General features: G+C 42.0%; 1 protein-coding gene across 2 annotated transcripts in view; it reads right to left on the reverse strand.

The window, feature by feature from the left end:
* PKD2 (polycystin 2, transient receptor potential cation channel) overlaps positions 1 to 16,778 on the reverse strand; it is a 66,957-nt gene extending 50,179 nt beyond the window's left edge. For both annotated transcript variants that reach the window (XM_018049318.1, XM_005681449.3), the window contains exons 1-2: positions 16,094 to 16,778; positions 7,107 to 7,220 (exon numbers count right to left, since the gene is read on the reverse strand). In XM_018049318.1, the coding sequence (XP_017904807.1) occupies positions 7,107 to 7,220; positions 16,094 to 16,694 (715 nt within the window). In that variant the 5' untranslated portion in view covers positions 16,695 to 16,778. The remainder of the gene's footprint in view (positions 1 to 7,106; positions 7,221 to 16,093) is intronic.

Consider the following 25,783-nt stretch of genomic DNA (forward strand, 5'->3'; position numbering starts at 1 on the left):
AGTGTCTGTCTACAATGTGAGAGACCTGGGTTCGATCCCTGGGTTGGGAAGATTCCCTGGAGAAGGAAATGGCAACCCACTCCAGTACTCTTGCCTTGAAAATCCCATGGACGGAGGAGCTTGGTGCAGGTTACTGTCCATTGTATCACGAAGAGTCGGGCACGACTGAGAGACTTCACCTACCTAGTCTCGAACCCTATCTACCTCATATAAAGGGCTTCTAATATGCAAGGCACAACGATAAGTACTTATCTTATTTATGCACAGAGTAATGAGATGGATATTATTAGTAGTCTTTTGATATTGATATTGCTGGTAAAGATTTTAAAACTGGTAGTTAAAAAGATGATTTTGAACAAAAGGGAAAGGCTCTGCTTAGAGTAAATCATGCCTACTTATCCTTGCTGCTGCTGCTGCTAAGTCGCTTCAGTCGTGTCTGACTCTGTGCAACCCCGTAGACGGCAGCCCACCAGGCTCCCCCGTCCCTGGGATTCTCCAGGCAAGAACACTGGAGTGGGTTGCCATTTCCTTCTCCAATGAGTGAAAGTGAAAAGTGAAAGCGAAGTCACTCAGTCGTGTCCAACTCTCAGCGACCCCATGGACTGCAGCCTACCAGGCTCCTCCATCCATGGGATTTTCCAGGCAAGAGTACTGGAGTGGGGTGCCATTGCCTTCTCCCCATGGACTGCTAGGCCCCACCAAACTGCTCTCCAGATAGGATGTGTCTCTCAGGCATGTGCCCCACTAAAATCAATAACAGATTCCTCAGCTTGGCATCCAGGGCCTCCTCAGGGAAGCCACAGCTTACCTTTCTGACTCTTACTCCACCCGGGGCCACCCCCACCCCCACCCATACCCCATAATCCTCCCACCCCTCCCATGTACACAAGACATAGGACCTTGGCTTCCACAATCCCCTCTGCCTGGAATGACCCTAACCCCTTCCCTGTCCCCAATCCCTTCATCTGTGCCCCATTCAGCTGGGTCCTGTACAGTCCTTTCACATGGAGTCTTTCACAGAACACTCAAAATGTTGGCCAAATTGGGTGGAACTTAATCTAACCACCCTTTTCCATCATCATCTGACAGAAACAAACAGCTACATCTTGGGATGCCAACTAGAGTGCCAGCTCCTAAACTTGGCAGTAGGGACCATTTGTGTGGCCTGGCCTCTCTGCCTCTTATCTCTGAAATAAGAGCAATAGTTCTTGTCAGAGAAGCTGAGTGCCTGAGATGAGAGGCTTTGGAAACACACACTCTCAAGTACAAGGCCATTATTTTCAACTCCCCTTAGGCCCACGCCCCATTGACCAACTAATGCTAAGAACTTAAAGCTTGTTTCCAGCCAAATGCCTCTTCTTGTATCACAAATGGCCCAGTGTAGAGCTGTTGAGAGGGCTGCCCTGAGGACACTGGATAGCCCGCTGGCTTTTTATTTCCAGAGTGTAGAGATTTCCATCGAGTGTGGCTGTCAATTCATGGTTTCAAGAAGAGCCTGGAGTTTGAGGCCTGCTTGGTCAACAGCTGAGAGTCCAGCTCACAGATCAGAAGAACTGTGGAGTTCCTCAGGCAAGCATTTGAAAAAATCTTTACCTTATTTCATGAGCAGTTTGAGCTAGAAGATAATATAATTCAGTGAACTCTACCCAAAGAGCCTTGACTAATGGACTGATGTTCTTAGACCAAACCTTTTTGATTTATTAATTTACTAGGATAAGGACTTGGATAATATCAACTCTATTGATGCTGTAAAGCTGAGAGGGCTAACTGATATATGAGATGGATGAATCTAAATCCAAGATAATTTCAACAGATTGGAATGAGCAGATCCTAATGAGCTGAAATTGAACAGAGCTGAAAGGGAAGGCCTTCATTACATTCCAGAAAAAATACTCAAATACTAGCTGGGGGACACAGTGCTTTATAGTTTGTGGTGAAGAGACTAAGGAATGTTGTATCCGAAGAGTCAGGCCATGGTAGGATGCACGGACTGCAGTGTAGTATTTGGATGAGAATGCCGATGGCCCCACTCTTTCATGGTGAGGCTCCTGCTGTACGTTCAAAGACTGCGATAAACTGGAGGGAATTTCTATCACGTGGGTTGTTTAAAAGCATGTCTCCAATCACATGATCAATAGTTAATAGAACTGGAAAGGTTTAACCTAGAGCAGACTGGGAAGAGAGAGAATGTTTGTCTCCAAACTTCTGATGGGCTGGAGGAGAGACAAGGAAAAAGTCCTTGGTATTAGGTGGGCTTGGAGAGTAGAGCTAAGAGAGGAAGTTAGATGAGGATGGACTTAGGCTTCGCATAAGGAAGAACTTTCCAACACAGCCATAGAAAAATGAAATGAACTATTTCAAAGGACTCAATTTCTTAATCTGGAACTCTTGGTCAGTCAGAGGCAAGGATGACTGACCTTTTGGGAAAGATGTTGCCAGGCAGAGGAGGGAATTTTACCATTCAGAGGAGGTTTGATCCATGACTGCCAAAATTCCCTCTTACCAGAGATTCTACAATATTCTGAAAATAAAACTTCGATGTAGAAAAAAGGTAGCTGATATAAGAAAAAAAATGGGATGAGTATGAAAAAGAACAAAAAGCATAAAAATTCTAAAATAAACAAGAAATGACAAGTCAGTTATATGACAAGGTTGTTCCCTGAAACTCTAGCTAGCTATTTAGTTTATTTATCTGACCTAGTTCCCAAACCTTGTCAGTGTATCTGAAAACTCACTTCTCTGAGCCACAGCTGGAAGGTTTTGACCTAACAGTTCTGGGCATACTATAATTATAAAAAAAATTCTCTCAGTGATTCTGCTGTTCAGGCAATTTGGGGGAACACTGGAATTTTAGACTTACTTATACAAATTTTTGTATTTTGCATAATATATACATATGAATATGTCATGTTGAAAAAAACAGTAATAATAATGATTCTAATCTACCTGTTGAAATTTAAGGCCACTATAGTTTAGCATTTGGAATGCACAGTAGGAAGTCAAGAGATACCTAAAGTAACGGGCAAGTTTGGCCTTGGAGTACAAAATGAAGCAGGGCAAAGGCTAACAGAGTTTTGCCAAGAGAACATACTGGTCATAGCAAACATCCTCTTCCAAAAACACAAGAGACAACTCTACACATGGAGCTCACCACACTGTCAATATCAAAATCAGGTTGCTTATATTCTTTGCAGTCGAAGATGGAGAAGCTCTATACAGTCAGCAAAAACAAGACTGGGAACAGACTGTAGCTCAGACATGAATTACTTAAATTAATTAAATTCACACTTAAATTGAAGAAAGTAGGGAAAACCATTAGGCCATTCAGGTATGACATAATGCAAATCCGTTACAACCATACAGTGGAAGTGACACATAGATTCAAGGGATTTGATCTGATAGACAGAGTGCCTGAAGAACTATGGACGGAGGTTTATGACATTGTACAGGAGGTCATGATCAAAACCAGCCCCAAGAACAAGAAATGCAAAAAAGGGAAATGGTTGCCTGAGGAGGCCTTACAAACAGCTGAGAAAAGAAGAAAAGCAAAAGGTAAAGGAGAAAAGGAAAGATATATCCGTTTGAATGCAGAGTTCCAAAGAATAGCAAGGAGAGATAAGAAAGGCTTCCTCAGTGAACAATGCAAACAAACAGAGGAAAACAACAGAGTGGGAAAGACTAGAGATCTCTTCAAGAAAATTAGAGATACCAAGGAAGCATTTCATGCAAAGATGGGCACAATAAAGGAGAGAAATGGTATGGACCTAACAGAAGCAGATGATATTAAGAAGAGGTGGCCAGAATAAATAGAAGAACTACACACAAAAAAGATCTTAATGACCCAGATAACCATGAACTGTGATCATTTACCTAGAGCCAGATATCTTGGAAGGCAAAGTCAAGTGGGCCTTAGGAAGCATCATGACGAACAAAGCTAGTAGAGATGAAGCAATTCCAGCTGAGTTGTTTCAAATCCTAAAAGGTGATACTGTTAAAGCGTTGCACTCAATATGCCAACAAATTTGGAAAACTCAGCGTGGCCACAGGACTGGAAAAGGTCTGTTTTCATTTCAATCCCAACAAAGGGCAATGCCAAAGAATGTTCAAACTACCGCACAGTTGCACTCATTTCACACGCTAGCAAAATAACACTCAAAATTATCCAAGCCAGGCTTCAGCAGTATGTGAACTGAGAACTCCCAGATATCCAAGCTGGATTTTGAAAAGGCAGAGGAACCAGAGATGAAACTGCCAATATCTGTTGGATCATAGAAAAAACAAGAGAATTCCAGAAAAACATCTACTTCTGCTTTATTGACTATGTCAAAGCCTTTGACTATGTGGATCACAACTGTGGAAACTCTTCAAGAGATGGGAATACCAGACTACCTTACCTGCCTCCTGAGAAACCTGTATGCAGGTCAAGAAGCAATAGTTAGATCAGACATGAAACAACAGATTGGTTCCAAATTGGGAAAGGAGTACGTCAAGGCTGTATGTTGTCACCCTGCTTATTTAACGTATATGCAGAGTACATCATGAGAAACGCTGGGCTGGAAGAAGCACAAGCTGGAATCAAGATTGCTGGGAGAAATCTCAATAACCTCAGATATGCAGATGACACTACCCTAATGGCAGAAAGTGAAGAAGAACTGAAGAGCCTCTTGATGAAGGTGAAAGAGGAGAGTGAAAAGGCTGGCTTAAAACTCAACATTCAAAAAATGAAGACCATGGCTTCTGGTCCCATCACTTCATGGCAAATAAATGGGGAAACAATGAAAACAGTGAGAGACTTTATTTTCTTGGGCTCCAAAATTGCTGATGATGGTGACTGCAGCCATGAAATTAAAAGACACTTGTTCCTTGGAAGAAAATTTATAACAAACCTAGACAGCATATTAAAAAGCAGAGACGTTACTTTGCCCACAAAGGTCTGTCTAGCCAAAGCTCTGGTTTTTCCAGTAGCGATGTATGGATGTGAGAGTTGGACCATAAAGAAAGCTGAGTGTCAAAGAATTGATGCTTTTGAACTGTGGTGTTGGAGAAGACTCTCGAGAGTCCCTTGGACTGTAAGATCAAACCTAAAGGAAATCAGTCCTGAATATTCACTGAAGGACTGATGTTGAAGCTGACGCTCCAATACTCTGGCCACCTTATACAAAGAGCCAACACATTAGAAAAGACCCTGATGCTGGGAAAGATTGAAGGCAGGAGGAGAAAGGAACAATAGAGGACAAGATGGTTGGATGGCATCACTGACTCAATGGACATGAGTTTGAGCAAGCTCTGGTAGATGGTGAAGGACAGACAAGCCTGGCAAGCTGCAATCCATGGGGTTGCAAAGAATTGGACACGACTGAGTGACTGGACAAAAACAACATAGTTTAATATTTAAGCACCATTTCTACAGTGGAAGCAAACTTGCCTTTAGTATTTAAGTTCTAAGGGCGTAGAACATAAAAGTTCAAAATATCCCATCTCTTACTTTATAAGCTTTAAAGAACTGAATAGATCATTTCTAGATTTTCAGCACTGCCTAGATAACACATGTTTTCAGAAGTAATGAAATATTTTTTCCTAAACAAATAACAGAAAATTTCAGATAATTAGGTAGAAAAAAGCAAGAAAATGGATGTTGTTCAGACATACATGCTGTTGTTTAGTTGCTGAGTCGTGTCCAATTTTCTTCTGACCCATGGTCTATAGCCCACCAGACTCCTCTGTCCATGGGATGTCCCAGGTGAGAATACTGGAGTGGGTTGCCATTTCCTTCTCCAGGGGATCTTGACCCAGAGATTGAACCCGTGTCTCCTGCATTTCAGGTGGATTCTTTACCACTGAACCAACAGGGAAGCCCCTCACAGATATACACTTTTTAGCTTAACTAACTTTTTTTCCCCCTTAAGTTCCCATGCAGATAGGCAAAGTCTCAGAAAGTGTAAGAAGTCATGCTCTGTTAAAGCTCATTAAAAGCTTACTAGTATTAATAAAAACCTGTGTGGGGATGTTAAATAAGTCAATATTTAATTTCTTAAAATTACAAATATCAAAACTTAAATGTTTCCTTAATCTTTTATGTTCAACTTACACATCTTTTTATAAATCTAGTAAAAAAAACCCCATTTTTTAAGGAAGCTTTTAGCACTCAGTTAAATTCAAGGTGGTCAATTTTAATATAATAAGAATGGCATTATTAAAGTATTGATTAAATCCTAACTCTCTCCATTTACAAAGAAGGGGACACTTTCCAAGGGTGGTGTTGGTTTTTAAGCATTTCTTAGTGGACACTGTAAGAACAAACTCCTTTCCCTGAGGAATATAGTAAGAGGGCCTTTGGTCATAAACCTCTTTCCTTTCTGTTCTCATAAAGGGCTTTAGATGGGATAGGACAGCACTCCATCAACCAACATCCTTTGATTCAGAGGTAATTCGTTGCCTGTGACTTTCTGGATTTTGAGGCACGTGGTTTCAAAGACATGTTTTTTAGCTAAGCCATCCCTCCCCAGTTCTCAGAGGATGTGGGTATGTATTGAAAAAAGGAGATGAGTCTGCAGTAAGTTTCCTGTAGAGTGACAATCCACAATTACTGAAGATTTGGAAGAAATAATGAGAACGAAAACATTCACACAACACATCCAAATCCAGAAAAAGGGGACTTTAAAATATATAGAGCCATAAAAGCAATATTAGGTGACACTATATGTATTTTCTGAAAATTAAACTACATACTCTACTTCATTCCTATATAGACTTTACACTAACTGATGAAATGATACTGACACTATAATTATTGCCAAAACATCTGATACAATAGTCCTTTTACTTGGTTTCTTGATGTCTGGGAGTCTTGGTGTCTGCTCCGTGCATGTCACAGTAAAAATGGTCACAGCTGATAACAAAGTGGCCAATCAGATAATGCCAAATTTTGATCAACGTTTATCTGAGGAGAGATGAGAACTTTACCAAATTCTAAACTAGAATTAATAACAGAGAGGAGAACTTCTGAAGTAACTGTTTAGGTGCCTCCATAGTTCCTTTTAGTCATGATTTGACAGGTCAAATATTTTCAAAACTTTTCCTTTATTGGAAGAAAATGTTCTACTTACAGATGCATAAGACTATGAGAAAAAGGAGGTATGTGGCCAGTTCCCGTAAAACACTTTTAAGGTACTTCTCTCGGTCAGTGCTGCTTTCCTCCATGAGTCTTGTTCCCCAGAGACCTTTAAAATAATAATAAAAGATGTCATTTTATTTTTCAAAAATCTCATGAATGGTGAAAGAAAAAAACACATACAAAATAGTATACTTTAAGGGAGGTTCTCCTGGTTTTTTTTTTTTTTTTTTTAGCATGCTCTAAAAACAACTGAGAAAGGGTTTTAGTAGAAGTACCTTTAATTTGGGAATACATCAGTCTCCACTGTCTCACCCCCACAAGATGTGCAAAACACAAGGCAACAATCTGATCACTGTCTAAGCTCCCAACCTCATTAGAAAATATCTTAGTAAAAAATTAGAAAGAGAAGAGGAAATTTGGGCAGCTTATGAGAGGAGGTTAAATAATTGTGCATACATATCAGCTCTGCCTATATGCAGGAAGAATTATCGTACTACTAAATTAATTATCCTCTTAAGTAACTACGTTGTAAATGATACCTTTTAGGTCACCTCTGATAAAAAGAAGTCCTGGTTGGAGCATCACTTCATCGTGGAAACATCTATCAATATTCTAACACACTGATGTAAAATCTCTGCTCTGTACCCATTTTTGCCTTTTAGGAAATTCAACGCTGAGTGATTACACTAAAAACATGCTTAGCCGAACAGATTTCTAAAATTTCAATTAGCATATGATTTTTAAATTAAAAGCAACAACTCATCCGCCTTCTCTCTCTCTCTTTGGAGAAAGAGTAAAATCAGCAACCATGCTCCATATTTTAGCAGATGGAAAAACTGTTGGGCCAGCTGAGCAAAGATGACATAAGCCTTGGTGAGCTGGCTGGAGACAGATCCCGCAGTTTTGGACGCGGCCGGCAGACAGACATGGTGGCCGTCCAAACCCCCACTAGTGAACAGTGTGGTCAAGTCACATTGCTGGTTACTTGGACGAGCCTTTCCAAAAATGACAAACCTCTCAATCCTTTTTGTTAGATTAACTCGGCTGTTAATGGCAAATTGCCTCACACTTGAGTCCACAGACTTTAACCCCTTCCTCATGGAAACTCACACAGCCACTGACGCCACAATCAAGCCACAGAGAACGGGGGGAAATGGTATATGGTCTTGCACTCGGAAGAAATGACTTCATCTCTAGCGTTTATGTACTTTTTAAGTCTTATAATCATACATCAGTTCTACTCCTAAATTGGGGTATTTCATTTCCTTTCCTCTCTCCCAAATTTCTTTTGGAAAAATCAGCATCTGCCTTCAAAGACACTGTGTTACGCGTCCTAGGTTTCACCACGCCGAAAGTGGAGCATAACTTATGACTAGGTCTTCTTCTGCCAAGATCTGGTAGTTGTCAGGGAATTACTCACTCAGAAGAAATGCAGCAAGTAGAATGTTTGTTCGCTGAAACTCTATCATATTAAAGAATTATTACAAATTTAGATGACATGGAAAATTACAACTCAAAATAACAGAGAGGCAGCCAAATATTAGGCTCAGTAGCCCTGGACACGACCACACCATTTCTTTGGGTGTATTTCTTTTGGAGGCCAGGCCTAAAATATACACATAAGCGGAAATTGCTAGTCCCTTGACCATCAGGACAGACGGCTGCCTTGCTTCACTTGGTCAGTGATTTCACTCTTTCCCATGGTTTATAAACAATTATGCACCAAGGAAAAGTCATAGTTCTTAATATTTACAAATGGTTTTGCTTGACCTATAAATAGAAAAACCAAACTCCTATCAAATTTTCTTTAAACTAAATTTGCAATGGTCGATAGTAATTTAATTCTAGCCCTTGAAGGAAACATTTCAAACAAAAAGAAACAAGCCCGTTTATTTATATTTTATAAAAACATATTTTTATGGATTTACTTTTTCTAAATTACTCTAGCTACCTCCTCAAATATGATTGCTATAAAAAATTCATACAGTTTCTCCATTGGGTGTATATGTAGGGTCAGTCTTTGGATACAGGGACCCCCTCACATCTTGATAGGTAAGAAATGGCTGCAACTACAAATGGAAAAAAGAGCTGTCCTATAGCCAACATGTTTCCCATGTTTAGCAGGAATGATACAACAGGAATGGTTAAGGGTAGAGTTCAAGTCCAAAATGGCAGCATTCTTCAAAAGTAACTGTCTTTTCCCACCATTGTCCCAGCTGTGGAGGGAGTACCTGAAGGCACTCACGTTCTGTAGATAATGTGTCTCCATCTGTTAGGAGAATGTGATCTGAGAGGACAGGGGACAATACACAATTTCCTTCCTGTGTAAGAAGGTGCTTAGTCAATGTTAGAGCCCAAAGTCAGAGCACATTACCTAAATAGTGTTCCTTATTAATACGCATATGGGGGAATTCTGAGATGGATAATCCAAAACACCAAAAACGTCTCCAACATAACTGACTTTGATGGGGTTTCCCTGGTGGTCCAGTGGTTGGGACTTTGCCTTCTAATGCAGGGGATGTGGGTTTGATCCCTGGTCGGGGAGCTACGATCCCACCTGCCTTGCAGTCAAAAAACATAAGATGGAAGCAATATCGTAACCAATTCAATAAAAGACGTTGAAAAAAAAGGTCTACAAAAAAATCTTAAAAAAAAAAAAAACAAACCAAACTACAGGCTTCCAATGCAAGGGTCATGGATTGGATCTCTGGTTGGAGAACTAAGATCCCAAAGGCTGTGTGGCACAGCCAAAAAAAAGATTTTGAAAAAATGCCATTTTGCAACTCTTTTATCCAAATGCTTCTAAGTGAAAGTCACTCAGTCATATCCGACTCTTTGCGACCCCATGGACTATACAGTCCAAGGATTTCTCCAGGTCAGAATACTGGAGTGGGTAGACTTTCCCTTTTCCAGGGGATCTTCCCAACCCAGGGGTCAAACCCAGGTCTCCTGCATTACAGGTGGATTCTTTACGATCTGAGCCATACGGGAAGCCCAATAATACTGGAGAGGGTAGCCAGTCCCTTCTCCAGAGGATCTTCCTAACCCAGCAATCGAACCTGGGTCTCCTGCATTGCAGGTGTATTCTTTATCAACCGAGCTATCAGGGAAGCCCAAATGCTTCTAAGCCCTTTTTATTTTGCAATTTATAAAAAATATCACAGAGAGAATGATATAATGAACTCTCATATATCCTTCACCCAGCTTTAACAATTACCATCAACTCCACACCAACCTTGATTCTTCAAAACCCTCACCGACTCCTCAGTTTTTTTGTTTCTTTGTATTTCTTTTTGGTCCTGCCACAGGGCATGTGGGCTCTTAGTTCCCTGACTAGGGATTGAACCTACGCCCCTTTCATTGGAAGCACTGAACGGTAACCGCTGGACTGCCAAGGAAGTCCTCCTCAATTATTCTGAAACTAACTGCAGTGATCATATCAACTCATCTTGTTAATATAGTATCTCTCAGTTCTATGGTAAAAAGATTCAGTGTGGATCTTTTGCCTCACATTCTGCTAAGTTGCTTCAGTCGTGTCTGACTTTGTGTGACCCCATAGACAGCAGCCCACCAGGCTCCCCCGTCCCTGGGATTTTCCAGGCAAGAACACTGGAGTGGGTTGCCATTTCCTTCTCCAGTGCATAAAAGTGAAAAGTGAAAGTGAAGTCGCTCAGTCATGTCTGACTCCTAGCGACCCCCTGGACTGCAGCCTACCGGGCTCCTCCATCCATGGGATTTTCCAGGCAAGAGTACTGGAGTGGGGTGCCATTTCCTTCTCAGTGCCTCACATTAACCCTGTCTCATCTGAAATGCATGAACCCCTCAGAACTCCTTGATCATGACAAGGTGTGGTGGGGGGGGGGGGTCTGGAGTCTGCTGCTGCTGTTGCTGCTGCTAACTCGCATCAGTCGTGTCTGACTCTGTGCGACCCCATAGACAGCAGCCCACCAGACTCCTCCGTCCCTGGGATTTTCCAGGCAAGAGTACTGGAGTGGGTTGCTCGCGCCTTCTCCGTCTGGAGCCTGAGCTGTGTTTAAATGAAGCATCACCCCTTAAGGGCTATGAGACCTTACCTCAAACCATGAGCCTTCACTTCCTCATTTGGAAAGGGAATAAGAGTACTTCTCTGTGGGGTTGCTCTGGGAATAAGAAATTTTATATGTGTACAACATTTAGAGTGGTTGGAAGAGGCCCATTTATAGTTTCAGAAATAGGTTCAAATTTGTGAGGCATCCTACTTCTGATGCTAAGTTGGTGTGAAGACCCAAATCCATACAGACTTTGAAGTCACTGTGAATAGCCCGACTGAATTCTCGTTGGATTCATGTTATAAAAGAATCCCATTTTTGTGCTTGGACACATGTGGACCTTGCTTAGAAAGATGAATACAATCCTTCCCAATAGTCATTTGAATTGCTTGGACACCTTCTGAAGGGGAAGTGACTTTTTATTATTGGTCCATTTTCTATAGAACAGTCAGTTGCTACTTTAAATGATACTGACTTTTGAGCCTCCAATTCTTAGACAGCCTCCTCCTGAGGCGAAGACAGGAATGTGTCACAGATTACACGCATATTCCACAGACAACTCACACTATCATGCCACAAACAGATTTCTGTCTTTTTTCCTTTGTCTAGAGAACTGTTTTCCCTGTGGCTAAATAGGTGGGTTAACGGTACCAAGTCAGAAACACGGGTTTCATTTGAGAATAGGCCCTTTTCATAACCCTCACATGGGGCTGGTCCACAATTCTGATGGGTTCCGCCTCTCTTTAATCTAGCTTTCTTCCATCCCAGCTCACAATCCTTGGCTGCAGCCTTTGTCACCTTTTCCTAACCTGTTCTCCATCTCACCCGATTCCCTGCATCCTTGCTAGAATCATCTTCAGATTGGCGTGTGACTGTATCAGTCCCCTGTTTGAAGCCCTCACTGTCTCTGTCTATAGGAAAAAGTATTAATACCAATGAGGTACCAGCCATCTTGGTCTTCTGCTATTCTTCCCTTCCCAACTCCCCCCTTTGAATTCTTCAAAGTGTAACTCAAGTTTTATTTCTAACCTCCCCAGATAGAACTAACTGGTCCTCTCTTCTTTGGGTACCTGACCTGGCACTGCAATTATTTACTTACACCTGTGATCCCCCTACTAAACTCTAAACTCCTTGGGAATTGGGATCTTAATATTATTCATCTCTGTATCCCTAGTACCTACCACAAAGAAGATGCTCCATAAATGTTTGTTGACTGCACAAATGCTGTTACTAGCAGAGTCTTATCATACCGCACAGAGTAACAGCCCTCCCTCAAACAAAATCCCCTCACAATGAAAATACAAAGTCTCATTTGTTCACAATTATAGTGCAAATAAAAAGGGAAAAATTATGGAGTGAGGGTTGGATTAAAAATACAGGGAAAGTCATAATAGCCAAAAGGTAGAAACAACCCAAATGTTCATCAACTGATGAATGCTGCTGCTGCTGCCGCCACTAAGTCGCTTCAGTCGTGTCCGACTCTGTGCGACCCCATAGACGGCAGCCCACCAGGCTCCCCCGTCCCTGGGATTCTCCAGGCAAGAACACTGGAGTGGGTTGCTATTTCCTTCTCCAATGCAGGAAAGTGAAAAGCAAAAGTGAAGCTGCTCAGTCATGTCCGACTCTTAGCGACCCCATGGACTGCAGCCTACCAGGCTCCTCTGTCCATGGGATTTTCCAGGCAAGAGTACTGGAGTGGGGTGCGATTGCCTTCTCCCAACTGATGAATGGATAAACAAAATGTGTTGTATACATACAAGAGGATACTATTCAGTCATCAAAACAAATGAAGTTCAGATACATGCTACGACATTGGGAAACGTTAAAAACATTATACTAAGTGAAATAAGCCAGATGTGAAAGGACAAATACTGTATGATTCCACTAATACCTAGAACAGGAAAATTCATCGAGACAGAGAGGTTGCAGGGCAGGGAAGAAAAGGGGAGCTGGGAGGTAGTATTTAATGGGTAGACTTGTTTGGGAAGATGAAAAAGTTCTGGACATGGACAGTGATGACGTATGTCTGAAACAGTAAACAGAAAGTGACTGTAATAAATTGATACATCCATAAAACACATTCAACTTTGGAAATTCAGAAAATCTGATAACTCATATAGATTCTCAAATTTTATCTCTGCGTTAAAAAGTGTTTGCTAAGAAAAAAGTAAACAAGATCATTGGGTTGGAGATGCTTTTAAGCTTGGAGCAGTCTTTCAGTCTTTTAGCCTTCTTTTTTCGCCTCTGGTCCAGGTCATCATCTCCCCTTCACTGGCTGCCCCCTACCTCGTCCTCCTGCCTCCCTTTCTCCCTCTGTAAGCGCTCCTGCACAGCATGAGGCCTGACTCATATTCCCTTTCGGCATGTTCTGCTTCTGCCCCAAAACTTTCAACTGCTTCTTAATATTCAGAGATAATTTAATTCCTTGGTTAGACACAATGCTTTCTATAATCAGGCCTCAAACTTCTTTGCCATCTTACTCCTGATAAGAGAACAGATCTATTCAGTGTCCAAGGAGAAATGATCATTTGTTTTCCCACTCAGATTTGTGTCATTGAACAACTGAAGCTAGAAGGGAACTTGAAGATTAGGTTCAACTCTTCCATTTTATGAATGACAAACAAAGGCTAGGAATTCTGATGTGAGACCTCCAGGGAAGCGCCTGAAAACGCCAAACTTGAGTTTGGCTCCTATCTTTAGAAAATTCCAAGTCACCCTCTCTCTTGCGACCCTGGGCACTACTTATATAATGCAGTAAAGATTTCTGTTATTGAACCCCAAGATGGGGGTTCGATCACTGATAGCTCAGTGGTAAAGAATCTGCCTGCCAATGCAGGAGACTCAGGTTTGATCCCTGGGTTGAGAAGATCCCCTGGAGAAGGAAATGACAACCCACTCCAGTATTCTTGCCTGGGAAAACCCATGCACAGAGGAGCCTGGCAGGCTAGTCCATGGGGTCACAAGAGTCAGACACGACTTAGCAACTAAACAACAACAATATCCGATGAGGGAAAAAATATCACAACTCATTCATGGTTACTCATTTCACATTTCTGGGTTTCTGTCCTCAGGTAAATGGTGATGTGTTATTTTAGTTCTTTCTTTTTTTTTTTGGTGGCAACTAGCACAGTCTATTTTCACAGTAGGTACTACTAATTATCTAACAAAGGTTATTTAATAAGTGACAAGGATATCAATTATATTTCTTCACAAAGTAATAAAATTTATTTCTAAAATTTTCTATAAAAAAAGATTCTCATGATTCTACTCTCCTAATTCATAAGGTTAGGAGATCTTATCAACCATTGATAAGGTTGGACCAGAAGTTTTACTGTTACTTTATTCACTGTAAATTTTTTGAAACTTTTCTTTAAAAGAAATAAACTTACATATGCACTCACATATTTCACATAGTTATATTCCATTATTGAGCTTTTTCAGACAATATGAAATATGTTATTAAACACTTAAGCTGAGTTAAAAGGATCATGACTTTCCATTGCTTATTAACTTATAAGAAACCTCTCATTTTAGTGAATATTTTAAAAAGCACAGTTAATACGAAGTAAAATAATATAAACTTTGTTTGAATATAATTTGGAACCTTAAAAAAGTATTAATGAGTTTTTTCACTAATTTTCTCACACAGGTGACTAAAAAGGGTCTTTTGGTCCCCACCATGCCCTGAATCAATTAAACTAGCATAATCACTATGTAAGAGCACCAAAATGTACACTTATAGAATCCATGATTTAATTTCTACTTATGAAGCACTCACAACATGGCAGACTTGCTACATATTTTATGTCTCATCTCATTTAATTCTCCCATGTCAAGAGCTAAGTATTATGATTATCTCTTTTTTAAAACAAAATAAAAAACTGGAGATCAGAGCGGTTAAGCAGTTTGCTAGAGGTCATTCAGTCAACCTGTGGTGTAATTGGGATTCAGGTATAAGCCTGACTTGGTACTAATCATGTTGCTATGAAAATATCTGGATAGTTTTTTGTGCAAGATTTTCAAAACTGACAGGAGCGGAAGGGAAGGGAGAATTTCAAAAGACTGAGACTGGAAAAACTCTCAAAAGTAGAGATTAAAATCATTTGGAATGTAAGAGCAAATACAACTCTTTTCCAAGGATGCCTCTGACAAAACTTTGCAAAAACAGGATCCCATCTGCTCCTGGAAAATTTGTGTCCTCTTAAAAGGCACTGGCAATTTTTGAAAATTCCTTTCCTGCCTTTTGGAGAGCTGGGTGCACCAAACTCTGACATATTTCCACACAGCTGGTATCTGATGACTTCACTGTTTCATTGGAATGTCAAAGAACATTAATTTAGTTATTTAAAAACATACTTTCAAGTTTTTCAAACAATGTTAACATTTACTTTGCAACTGTTTAGGGGAAAAAAATGCCTAGAATTAGAAATGGCCAAGTAACTGTTTTCCTAAACATTTTATTCTATTCGTAGTGTTCTCAACAGCTCCCTCTCCCCTAAACAACCACAGACATCACCAAAACAACATCAGTGACTACCCAATGACACTCCTCCCACAACTGGGACACTGTGTTGCTTACCCTTTCCAGAACGGGATAAGGAGCAACAGGACATCCAGGCCAGTGGAAGACCATGGGTGCTAGCAGAGAATTTTTGTTTTTATTTAGTGAAATTAGCAAATATGCAGTTGCAACCACCATCTTATAAGATGACAGATTTTCTTTTAGAAGGAGGTATCCAATAAATTTGCACCAACAAGGGCGCCGTGGAATTCCGCGCTAGGTACCGGAAATAGAGCAGAATTAGCAGAGGTGGGGAAGACCCTTCCAAGGGAGGCGGGGACGCAAAGGGGATGCGAGCTGGAGCCCGAGAGAGCTGCCCTCAGCGCGGATGGCTCCGACAGCGCCCGCAGATCTGGTTTGTGCATCAGCCGCTGAGGGTCGCGCTCTTACCTCGCAGCCCGCGAACGAGTCTCTCGGCCCAGGCCACTCGGGGATGCTGCCCGTCCAGGGGGAGGTGGCGATGCAGCGGGTCCCCGCCGCCGGCGGGGCTGGGACTCGGCGGGCCCTGGTCCTCTCGCTGACGCCGCCTCCCGCTCGGATGGCCCGCACTGTGGTAGCCCCCCAGCCCCCGGCCCCGGGCGCCCGCGGAGCTCACGGCCGAGGAGGAGGCCGACCTCCTGCTGCCGGGGCGCCACTCTACGTCCATCTCCACCACCATTCCCCCTTCTTCTCCCTCCACCTCTTCTTCCTCCTCTTCCTCCTCGGCCTCGAAGCCCGGGTTGTCGCGGCTCCACGCCTGCCGCGAGCACGACGAGAGCGGAGGAGACGGGGAGGCCGAGGCTCCGGCCGGGGGGTCCCGCGCGGCAGCCTGCCGGATGCGCTCCATCTCGATCTCCAGGCCCCTCTGCTCGCGGAGGCCGCCCGGGGCAGCGAGGCCGGCGCCGGCAGTCGCGCCGCCCGCCATCAGCCGCCCGGGGCCCGGCGCTCGAGGGGCCGGCGACCGCCTCGCGTCCCCGGGCTGCTGCGGCTGCACGCGGCTCGAGTTCACCATCACGGTCACTGGTGCCCGGGGCGCCCTCGCCGCGCGCCGTGCTCGGCGCCGCCTGCCGCAGGAGCCATGTTCCTTTCTTCCTCGGGCCCGCCGCCTCCTGCTCCCCGCCCCCGACCTCCCTGCAGTCCCGCGTCCCTCTCCCGCCCCCTCGGCCCGCCTCCCCCAGCCTCGCCTCGCCCAGCGGCCGCGGCGCGATGCAGGGGGAGGCGCGAGGAAGCCGCCCCCGCAGCCGGCGCGCTCGGGGAGCGGCGTCCGGGCCGGAGTTCCAAGTGCAGCCAGAGCCCGGGCGCGCGCGCCCGCATTCCATTCTGGTGGAAGGGCGCGGGCGGGGTGGGAGTCGCTGACCCGCCCGCTTGCCTGCCCGCAGGGAAAGGGTTTCGGGAGCTGTCACTGCCTGCGTGACTTGAGATAATGCTTGGGTCCCCGTTACCCGCCAGCCACTTCTACCTCGATTGACCAAAGTGCGGGGCGAGAGGTAAACCGCTTTATGGGATAGTGAGAGAAAACGAGATCCAGCCTGAATTGATGTCTGCAGCAGGGGCAAAATCTTTCCTTCATCTGAAAACTATCAATACCGACTAACTCCTAGCGCTGACTTCCTTGGCCTTTGGAGGGCGGCCCTCCTCGCCCCGATTCTGCTGCTTTTTGGATGGTCTCTTTGGCTTCCCTCTCCACACTTTGTGGGGACCCCAAGAATATGGTCTCGGGGCTTCTGAATGGCTGGTGCTCCGCGTGAGGTCCGCCGATCCCTTCCCACCACCCCACCACCCGTGACTAGCGGAATCCTACAGATCCAGCTCGACACTCTGCAGTTGTCTCAAACTTCATTCATCGCAAATGACATTTATTATCTTTTCACCTCTTCTCTAAGCCTGCTTCACCTTCTGTATCCCCGGTTGAGATCTGAGGCATCCCTCAACTCCCCAAACTACACTGCATGTTATCCTCATCTGCTTACTCTTGTCCTACACTCCATTTTCCCCAAACTGTCTTACTTCTGCCCCACAAATATCTCTCTGATGGGACCTCTGATACTCATTCCCATTGTCAATGATTTTTGTCCAGGGCCCTTAGAGCTTGTTTTGTTCTTCATTGGAACAGTGGATCTGCCAACTCCACCTTCCTTCTCCACTTCCTGATATCCACTGTTTCCAAATCATGTTCTGGAACCAAACCTATTCATGTCACGTTGATGCTTAGACTTCTATGGAGGCTTCTGACAGCTTAAAGGATAGCATTTAATTTCTGTAGTTTGACTTAGTAAATTTTCACAATCTGCTCCTATATTTTTTGCTAGGGTCATCATAAAAAAGTACCACAGACTGGGTGTCTGAAACAGCAGACATTTATTTTCTCACAATTCTAGAGGCTGGAAGTCTCAGATCAGGGTGTTGACAAGGTTGGTTTCTTCTGAGGCCTCTCTCTTTGGCTTGTAGGTGGCTGTCTTCTCCCTGCGTCTTCACATGCCCTTACCTCTGTGTGCATCTGTGTCCTAATTTCCTCTTTTTTTATGAGGACACCAGTCAGATTCCTGGATGAGGGCCTATTCTAATGATCTCATTTTTTACTTAATTACCTTTCAAAAAGACCTGTTTTCCAATACAGTCACATTCTGAGATGCCCTGGTAGGGGAGGGGAGGGTGTTTGACTTCAACATGGGAATTTCTGAGGGGGACACAATTCAGCCCATTAAAGCTCCCAGTCTGCTCTTCTAGCATGGTTTCCCACCCCATACAGCCACCTACGCAGCACCTTTTGCTGGTTCCCTGTGCCCTCATCAAATGCTGTTTGTATTTAGGTAATCACAGCCATCTTATCATCTAATCCTGCAGTTTATCTGCAGGTGTCTGTATCCTTCACTTAACTATGATGGTCTCAAGGGTAGGGCTGGTGGATGTGAATTACTGGCCTGGCTCATGCCACCCATCAATTCCTTTAGAAGACATTTCTTGCTGAATTAGGAGCTAGCATGTAGAGCAGAGTATGACACAGCCCCTGCCCCTCAAGAAAAGTGTGTTAGTCACTTAATTATGTCTGACTCTTTGTGACCCCCGTGGACGGTAGCCCACCAGAATCCTCTGTCCATGGAATTATTCAGGCAAGAATACTGGAGTGGGTAGCCATTACCTTTTCCAGGGGATCTTTCCTGACCTAGGCATTGAACCCGGGTCTCCTACATTGCAGGCAGATTCTTTACCATCTGAGCCACATCAAGAGAAGATAGATAAATAAATCAGAAATGATTGTCTTGGGTAAGGGTTGTGATGCCTGTCATTTGAGGAGCGTCTAAAGATGTCAGTGCCCCCAGCAGAGCATTATCAGGTCAAGTAGTCAGATATCTGGCCAGAGGAGAGCCAGACCTGAAAAAAGAGGGCAGAATCTCAACCAAACGGTTCTACTGTAGAATAGGTCCTGTTGTTGTTGAACTGCTAAATTGTGTCCAAATAGGTCTGCTGCTGCTGCTGCTGCTAAGTCGCTTCAGTCGTGTCCGACTCTGTGCTATCCCATAGACGGTAGCCTACCAGGCTCCCCTGTCCCTGGGATTCTCCAGGCAAGAACACTGGAGTGGGTTGCCATTTCCTTCTCCAGTGCATGAAAGTGAAAAGTCAAAGTGAAGTTGCTCAGTTGTGTCCGACTCTTCGTGACCCCATGGACTGCAGCCTACGAGGCTCCTCAGTCCATGGGATTTTCCAGGCAAGAGTACTGGAGTGGGGCTAGTGTAGTATTTTTAAAAATATGATTATTAACATTGGTGTGATGCTTTGTTAAAAATACAGATTCTACGTCCCCACTGCAACCTTATTGATTCAGAAGCTCCAGAATTTCAGGCCTAAAATTCTGTATCTTCTTGAAGAATTCTGGAGCACCCTACATTGAGAAGTCCCGATATGTTCCAAATGGATAGGGTTTCATGAAACATTTCCCTGGTATTTCTAGTGGTTTGTTATCACCAGTGGTACCATCATCTGCAGCCCAGGTCTAGAAGAAACATCAGTGGTCCTTAAGTCTGACGAACTCTTTGTGCCTACAGTGTGCTAATTATGAACCCTGCTTCAGTTCCTGCTCTGCCGCATCCTAGCTGTGACCTTGGGCAGGTGGCTTAACCTTATTGTGTCTGTGAATATGAAAATAATAATGGTATTCATCTCATAAGGTTGTTGCGAAGATTAGGTGAATTTATACATGTAAGGCGGAGAAGGCAATGGCAACCCACTCCAGTACTCTTGCCTGGAAAATCCCATGGACAGAGGAGCCTGGTAGGCTGCGGTCCATGGGGTCGCTAAGAGTCGGACATGACTGAGTGACTTCACTTTCACGTTTCACTTTCATGCATTGGAGAAGGAAATGGCAACCCACTCCAGTGTTCTTGCCTGGAGAATCCCAGGGACGGGGGAGCCTGGTGGGCTGCCGTCTATAGGGTTGCACAGAGTCAGACACGACTGAAGCGACTTAGCAGCAGCAGCAGCAGCATACATGTAAGGGCATGTGGAACACTGCCTGGCACAGGGTAAATGCTCAAGTATAAGCATTATACACTCTTATAGCTTATTCATGATAAATGTTTTCATTTGTGATAATTGCTTATTTGGAAATCTTTGTCCTAACCAGACAGTGAACTTCTTGAGGATGGCCATTCCATGACCAGGACAGAGGATTCCATAACAAGTACTAAGGGAGCATCTGCTAGGTGCCAGGCACAACACCAGGAGAGAGTGCAAGCGATGACACCAGTGAAAAGCCCCACCCTTACAGAGCTTGTATTCCCTGCAGATTGGTTGGAGGAATGAATGAATCTAGTCAGATACAATCATTTAAGCCACACAGCTAGACTGCTGACAGGGAGTTCCTAATTCTTCATATAGATCTCTTTTTAACTTTTGCAGACCACCATTTCTCCTCTGGGCTCCAAGGGCCCTTGGAATAGCTTATGCCTACATGAAGCTATCATATTCCCAGCTCAAAATGCTGTTTTCAGTTTTGTGATATTTGACCCCCAAGGATATTTTGGTTTTCCAGAGTTCAAGGTTTAGAAGATGGCAAATTTCTGCCTATTCATTTTTTGTTTGCTCTTTCTATTAATATTTTCTGCTAGCAGGCCTAGAGTCCAGAGACATAAGGAGGAAGATATTTGTGGGTTCAAATTCTGTGTGTTAACTATACATAGTAAGTAACATTATTATATTAGTTAGAATATACAAAACAAAATACTATTTGGGCAGATCCTTCAGGGAGCTATAATCTCATTGGAGAGATACACACACTGAGTCTAAATGACAATAGACAAGAGAATATAATTTAGTATCAGGTCAGTAGTGAAGATTTTCAACATGGGAGGAATGAGAGGAGAAACTACTCAGGCTGGTGTGGGAGGGGCAGGTAGGCAAGCTGAATCATGGGAAGCCTTAGACACATGATATGGAGTACAGACTTTATTCTCTAATTAATAATAATAACATACATCCCCTTTTACAGTATCAGTTATTTAAAACATATCTGAAATATTCTAAGATGATACCCCCGTCCTCTAAAGAATGCAGATTGGAAATGTGTCCACATATACAGAATTCAAACTTAGATGTGTGTTTACTTGAAACTTGATACACAAATCATTGAAAAAAAATGTGATTATTTAAAATGTGCAGCAATATTTGTGTAAGGTAACTTGGATAGTATTTGATCCATAGCATCTTTAAATCTTACATTCCAGGAATTTCAGTACTAATTTCTATCTTAGTCTTTATAAACCCTTTCCAGCTGTCGAATACATTTCCTGCTCAAATATTTATTCATTCTTTCCGGCTTATCAGTATTCTCTTTCTGCTTTTACCTTGACATGTTTTGCCCCTTCAGAGCTCCCTAGCTTTTGCTCAAGCAGGCCTTGAGGTTGTAAATTTCTTTTCTCACAGAATTTCTTCCTTTAGTACCCAGTGTAAAACTGTTTTTCTAAGAAGTTATCACTTTTTAAATGAAAGGAAATGCACAACTCCTATTTTTCTTCATCTGGTTGCTACGTTCTATTGCCATATTACAAATTTCAGGCATCTATAGGACCTAAAACACTGTGTGGAATAGATAAATAGATAAATTGCCTGAATGCAGTTTGGTTGTATTTCATCTGTGTGGTTGATTCTTCTGGGGACACACTTGTAAAACCTCACCTATTAATGTTAGTGCCACCGAGGACACTCAGAAGCCATCTGAAAGGCAGCTTTCAAAATAGTCTAGCTTAATTTAATACTTAGTATTCTCCACACCTCTGACTTCAGTACTATTAGAATTGCTTGTTTGTTTCCTGTTTTGCTTTAATTTTCCAGTGTGAACCAATGAAACAGACGCAAGCCAAAGTACCATCGGTCCCACAGATTCCACCTTCAGACGGAAATCCAAAAGGAGTCTCTGGCATGTGTGGGGTTGCTTAGCAACTCACCCAAACAAACACATTTCCCTTTCGATTTTTTTCTCAGTCCTTATTTATTCAAGAACATTTTAAAATAAATTTTTATCACTTGACATCTGAAATCAGTAGAAGAAAATTTGGTGTTTGGGGCTTTATAAGAACTGCCAAGCATACTAAAATGTTGACTTTATTTAATTTCTCACTTTACTGCTCTGTTAATGCAAGGCTGGGATTTGTGGTATTCTTCTTCATGTCTGGAGTTTGGTTTGGATATGTCCCTACCTCTGTGGGGGGTTACCATGGCACCACTGTTGGTTGGCACTGTGATTTTGATGATCTAATCTCTCCCTCTGTTTCTGGCTTTGAATAGTGAGATTAAATATCAACCTTACAGATTACTGCAGAGTTTTTGTTGAAGACATAATGAGGGAATGTTAATAAATTCGTCAAACACAGACTAGTCATCAGGCACCATGTGGAATTCTGGGGAGGCAAAGAAAAGATATGATTCCTGCCTTCAAGGGGATCAAGTCTTCTCAGTCAAGGGTGCCATTTATACTTGACACTAATATAATATTGTAAATCAACAATACCTCAATAAAAAGACAAAACAAACATTTAAAATTTTTTTATTTTAGTTTTAATTGGAGGATAATTACAAAATTGTGATGGTTTCTGCCATACATCATCATGAATCAGCCATAGGTATACATAAGTCCCCTCCCTCTTGAACCTCCCTCCCACCTCCCTCCCCCCGAAAACAAACATCTTTATATCACTCCCAAGTCCTCTTCTAACCTGGTAAAGACTTAAGAATCTAGTCAGGCATCATCTCCTTTCAGAAACTTCTTTAGGCACAACCTTGGCCTTGCTGTTTGAATTTACTTGTCCCTCTACCTTGCAAACCTTTATTACAACATTTACACCTTATATTGAAACTATCTGTTAACACAGTAGTTTTTCCAGGTAGGAACATAATCCCTGGGGAGCAGAGACCCTGGCTCATTTGTAGTTTAGCAGCCTAGCAGCCAGTTCCCTTTCTTATTATAGCAATAATCATATTTTCCTGGGGAGCCACCCTCTCTCCCATTCTGAGTCCATGAGCTCCTCAGATGTGACTGACACTATCACTAAGCTCCTAAGTGGTAGCTGTGGGTCTCAGGCTTGGCCAACCAGAGTATATCATCCCCTTGACACCTGTGAAAGGTATTTAAGAACAGGCATGGGAGATGGCTCTGTCCAATGGAAATTAGGACATCATAATTTTTTTTTGAGCTCTTGGAAAAGAAAAGCTTTTCTTCCCACTAGATTTGGAGTTGTAAGGATGTAAGTCTAGACAAGTTGGCAGCCAAAATGTTTATGCCAGGGGAAAAATAGAAGCCAACAATATATATACATAAAAATATATAATGTGAAGACTGGAAGAATACCAAAATTGAACTGGTGATAATATTTGGGTGGCCATGCTATTCAAGAACTTTGTAAAATACATTTTTATAATTTACTATATTCCAGTTTTGTCAGATGCAGATATATATATATATCTTTATCCACAGTCAAAAGATTTTGAATAATATAGGATCAATAATAGAGCTCTTTGGAATACTGTGTGAAGCTTTTCTCTTTACCAGTTTATAAACTTCTTCACTATTACAATTTGGATGTAGTTGTTCAAAAATTTTGAATATAGCTCTGTTTTCACTAGTTCGATTTCCAAAAGGATGTCAGATTTTTTTCCAGAACCTTTTGATGCCAACACACATGATGTTTACAGCTTTCCCAGGTTTATCAGACTTGCCAGAATATATGCTTTATATCCATCTAGCATAAATTTATATATCATTAGAGTGCAAAAGAAATTGTCCTTGCCCACAACATTTGTAATTAGCTTGCAGGGACAAGCTATACACAGATAAAGCAATTATTCAGTGAGTGCTATATGGAAGGTTTTTGCTGTTGTTGTTGTTTTTATTCTGGTTGCTATTTAAGGGTCTGGAGTCTAGCTCCTAGGGATTCTGATCGATTATGTGTTGGGTGGGTCCTAGGAGGTGGAGAATTACCAGGTTCTCATGACATCTTTTAAGCCCGTGAAAGCTGCACTGAAATTAGATCTATTCCTGGGCTTTAATAACCAGTACTTTCTTTTTTGATTATTTTTTTGGTTAGAGTTTTTGTCCCTTGCACTTGAAATAGTACTAGTTAATAGATTTGAATAGAAGTAGATCATACAGACTGGTAAGGGTTGTGGTAATGATATAAGTAAGATGCTATATGAACAATTGATAATCTGAGCTAAGTCGGCTAAGTAGGGCATACAGGATGGCTAGTAGGCTAGACCACTCTGCAAGGGTTAAGAGGTTAGAGATTCGAAGGGATGCTGAACCCTACTTTTCTTTTTTAATATCTTTGAAATCTTTGCTGTAATTTCCAAAGGGCCTTTTTAAAATATCTTTCATTCTTACAGTATTTTTAATAGCATCACTTCATAATTTTGTTAAAATCCAATTTATGACTTTTTTCTATGGATTGTGAAACTTTGATATTATATTTAAAAAATCTTTGCTTCACTGAAGGCCATGAACATTTTCTCCTATATTTTCTTCTAGAAGTTTTGTAATTTCATGTTTTACATTTTGGCATATAATCCATTTTGAGATAATTTTTGTATATGATGTGAGGTATGGAGGGTGGGTTTGTTTCTATTTTTCACATATTGATATCCAGTTGTTCCAGCACTGTTAGCAAAAAGACTATCCCTTCTCTATTAAATCACCTTTGCACCATTACTGAAAATCAATGGGCTACATATGCATGAGTTTATTTCTAGGTGATCTGGTCTGTTCCTTTGACTCAGGTGTTTAACCTTTACTAATTCCTTCCTGGTTTGGTTATGGTAGCTACCTTCACATTCTCCCTCACTGGCTATATAAGATCTTTTGAAGTTGTAAATTTTAAGAGTTTAATTTTACTGAATGACACTCTCAGTCCCTACTTTGGTCTAACCCATAAAGGGCTGTTGCTCATCAGTTTATCACAGAGCATTAGTGATCTATGTTGGGTTTCTGTCTAAATGATATTTTGAAATTATTTACAAACTCTTAATGTCAATCACCTTTTTTTAATGAGGCAAGCAATTATTTTTTAATTCATCAATTTTCAGTAACCTTTGACTCTTTTTTTGAAAGATAAGTATATTAGCAAATGTATACTCTCCACAAACACTTTTTAAAATGAATAGTAGCTTTTATGTAGCCAGTCTATAAACTTTCGTTTTTTCCTTAAATAATAAATATAATATCTATTTTTTATATTTAGATATGCTCAATACTCATTGCCAGGACTTTTAAAATATGAGTTGCCCCTTTTTGGGTTACTTCTCTTGATTTAGTCATTTAGGGATAGATTTTTTTATTAAGTAGTTTCTTTTCTTTCTTACTTTTTTTTGTTTTTAAAAGAAGGACTCATTAATGCTTCTTTGTTCCCAGAATCTGTACAAAATTGAGACTGCTTTTCTGTTGCCATAAACATAAAACAAATGGGCAGGGCACAATATTTTTGGCTCAATCTCTTTTTTTTTTTTCTCTCTTGTTTTCAGGATTCTGGAAACATTCTTCCACCTTCCTCTGTCATTAAATGTTGCTATGGAGAAGTAGGAGGTCCGATTAAACCCACATTTTTCTCTCTCAACTCA

Source organism: Capra hircus, chromosome 6, assembly GCF_001704415.2.
Source record: "Capra hircus breed San Clemente chromosome 6, ASM170441v1, whole genome shotgun sequence".
In the NCBI taxonomy this organism is placed as follows: Eukaryota; Metazoa; Chordata; class Mammalia; order Artiodactyla; family Bovidae; genus Capra; species Capra hircus.